The sequence below is a fragment of the Setaria italica genome, chromosome VII, assembly GCF_000263155.2.
Source record: "Setaria italica strain Yugu1 chromosome VII, Setaria_italica_v2.0, whole genome shotgun sequence".
Lineage (NCBI taxonomy): Eukaryota > Viridiplantae > Streptophyta > Magnoliopsida > Poales > Poaceae > Setaria > Setaria italica.
The window spans coordinates 20394073-20397006 of NC_028456.1; the positions used below are offsets into that span (position 1 = coordinate 20394073).

The following is a 2934-nucleotide window of genomic DNA, read 5'->3' on the forward strand; positions in this document are numbered from 1 at the left end:
GATCCCAGCCCGGGATGCAGGATGATATTGTAACTCCTAGGTTCATCAGTCGATACTGTGTGGTCTGCTGCACGACAAGGCTCTCCCCAACTGGGGTCCATGAGTACACACTCTGCAGAGTTGAAACTATACGTATAGCCACATCATTGGTCATGGACAACCCTTTGACACGTTCGTTCCTCATGTTTTGGGAAATCTCTTCCTTCCCCTTGAGCTACATATGTGAGATGTGAGCGGCAGGGGAGGGGTGCTCGCTTTAATTTGGTGACGCTGACGCCGGCCCCCACACAGAGCAAAGCTAATTAAATCGCGATTACGAGACTGCTGGCTGCTGGTTGTTAGAGTAGCTAAACACAAATGATTAGCTGCAGCAATAAGCATGTTTAGCCCGGCTAATCACGCGACCGCTGCGTTTCCTAACCAACGGTGACGCGGCCGCTGTACGTAGCGCAGCGCGGGAGTTTAACTCTCTACAGGCCGGTTGGCGTGTCAGGATCGGCTCGAAATTGGCAAAAGAAAGACCCTCCATGCCTAATTAACACTGTGTGCCTCGCTCGGTCGCACTGTTTCGCCTCCCACGGAAAAGGAGGCGTCGAGGAAATAAAGCTAGTTATAAGAAGAATGCTCGTTCGTCATTCCGTCGTAGCATCCTTGCCTAACTACGTACGAGACTTGCGTCTTGATGGCAAGGTTGTTTGGAATGTGATCGGACATAGGGTTCTTCCATGCTAGCTACTACGGAGTACTCGTATATAAGGTAGGATTCATGTACATTGAGAATCCTAATTCGGGAGTTTGAAGGGGTTTTGTTTCTCAAGATGGCCTTGTTTTATGATGCCCCTCTCCATCATGTTTCTTTCTGCGTTGAAAAAAGAAAGAAAATAAAACAAAAGAGGTACTCCTACTATATCTAAGATCAGGATTAGTAATGTTTGCTAACGTAAACGGGATGGTGACTACTGATTTACTGTGCGGTAAATAAGGGGGTGTTTGGATACGAGGTGTTAAACTTTAACAGTGTCACATCGGATGTTCGGATGCTAATTAGGAGAACTAAACATGAGCTAATTATAAAACTAATTGCAGAACCCTGTGTTAATTCGCGAGACGAATCTATTAAGCCTAATTAATCCATCATTAGCAAATGGTTACTGTAGCATCACATTGTCAAATCATGGCCTAATTAGGCTTAATAGATTCGTCTCGCGAATTATACTCCATCTGTGCAATTAGTTTTATAATTAGCCTATATTTAATACTCCTAATTAGCATCCAAACATCCGATGTGACGGGTGTTAAACTTTAATAGGTGGTTGCCAAACAGGCCCTAAGACAAGCCCGCCCTCGATCTCGAACCTGCCATCGCATAAAACTTACTCTTCGCTAATTCCACTGCTGCTGCTGCTGCTATCTATGCTAGCGTAACAGTACAGCTCCATTACTGTTACCGCCTTGATCCGATGTCTCGGATGCAGAAAATTACCAAGATCAAACCGGACCTGCGCATCCGGATCACGTCACCGCGCCATGGCCCAACCATAAAAGCCCAACGCCGCTCCGCACCTGCGCCTCCACTCCACCAGACCACCACCACTCTCGCCTGCCTCTGACCACACCACCAAGAAACACCGCACGGCAATGCCCAACCCATCCTCATCCCCGCCAGTACCGGCGCCCACCGCCGCCACTCGGCGCCGGCGCCGGCGGAGGCAGCTCCTCCCGTCGTCGACGTCCTCCTCCAACTCTACGGTCCCCACGTCCACCTCCGGCACCTCGGCGTCCTCGACCTCCTCGTCCTCGTCGTCCTCCGCCTCCTCCGGCCTCTCCTTCTCCTTCCCGTCCTTCTCGCCGGCGCCCTCGCCATTCCACCACCGCTTCCTCTCCCCGCTGCGCGCTTCCGCGGTGCCCTTCTCCTGGGAGCACCGCCCGGGCATCCCCAAGACCCCGGCGCGCCAGGCGGCGCGCGGCAAGGCCGCCGCGGCCAAGGCGGCGGCGGGGACGCTGCCGCTGCCCCTCCCGCCCTCTCTCCTCTCCAGCAAGGTCGGCGCCGCCGACGACCCCTTCTCCGCCTCCGACGGCTACCTCATCGTCCCCGACGACGCGAAGGCGAGGAGGCGGCAGCGGCGGTCGCCGGCGCTGGCCGCCACCCTCACCGACTGGCTCGCCGTGCTGAGCATCTACCGGTCGTGCACGCGGTCCCGCGACTGCCTCGCCGGCACGCCGCCGCCGCGCCCCCGCCCCCGCCCCCGCCCCCGCTCCCCGGCGAAGGCCGCCTGATCGCGTTACATAATAATAGTGATTTCGCCTGGTATCGCGCCTTGCGTTTGCGTCTGCGTCTGCGCCTGCGTGCGTGTGGTGTTGGCGCCGGTTAAGAATGTGCTTAGGGTTAATCGCACTTGGCTGACAGTGTAATTAAGGTGGTTTGCCGTTCCCAACCATGTGCGTGCGTTCTGCTCTGTTCGTTCCAGGCAATAATTGATTAATCCCGCACGATTAGTGGCTTGATGTGCCCGCAGCTGCTCTGCTGGTGGTAGTGCTGCTTTACATGCTGGTGGATGGTGATGTTGAAGTCGAAATGTCGAATACATGTGTCCCACCGTTAATTAGGATGTAAGCTTGGTCACTGATTGGCAGTAAGCAACAGTTACCGCCAAGCATGAAAAAGGCCAGAATAATGTGCCATTTGTTTGTGACAAGATGGATAGGCTACTCTTGCCCTTCCTCAGACAATGCATCGGTCACCTGTGAATTATTTGAGCCTGTTTCAACACACTGGCGAGACACACTTCCATGAGCTGTTTGGGAACAGAGGGTCATAGTGCAGTGTGCTTTCTTCGATTAGCATCCTTAATTACTACTACTCGCCACCGGACAAGTGGTGGCGGTGGCGTAGAAGAGCGAGCACCGCCGCGAGCAACCGGTGCATGCGCGCGG

The 2934-nt window shown here is 54.3% G+C and overlaps 1 protein-coding gene across 1 annotated transcript; it reads left to right on the forward strand.

Moving 5' to 3' along the window:
• Window positions 1–1578: 1578 nt before the first annotated feature.
• Window positions 1579–2730, forward strand: LOC101766446 (putative protein TPRXL). Its single transcript, XM_004977940.4, has one exon. The coding sequence runs from the start codon at window positions 1639–1641 to the stop codon at window positions 2275–2277; it is 639 nt and encodes a 212-aa protein (XP_004977997.1). The 5' UTR covers window positions 1579–1638; the 3' UTR covers window positions 2278–2730.
• The last annotated feature ends 204 nt before the right edge of the window (window positions 2731–2934 follow it).

Bases quoted from the DNA above. Each gene is read 5' to 3' on its own strand.
- LOC101766446 (XM_004977940.4), top strand. From the start codon at position 1,639: ATGCCCAACCCATCCTCATCCCCGCCAGTACCGGCGCCCACCGCCGCC.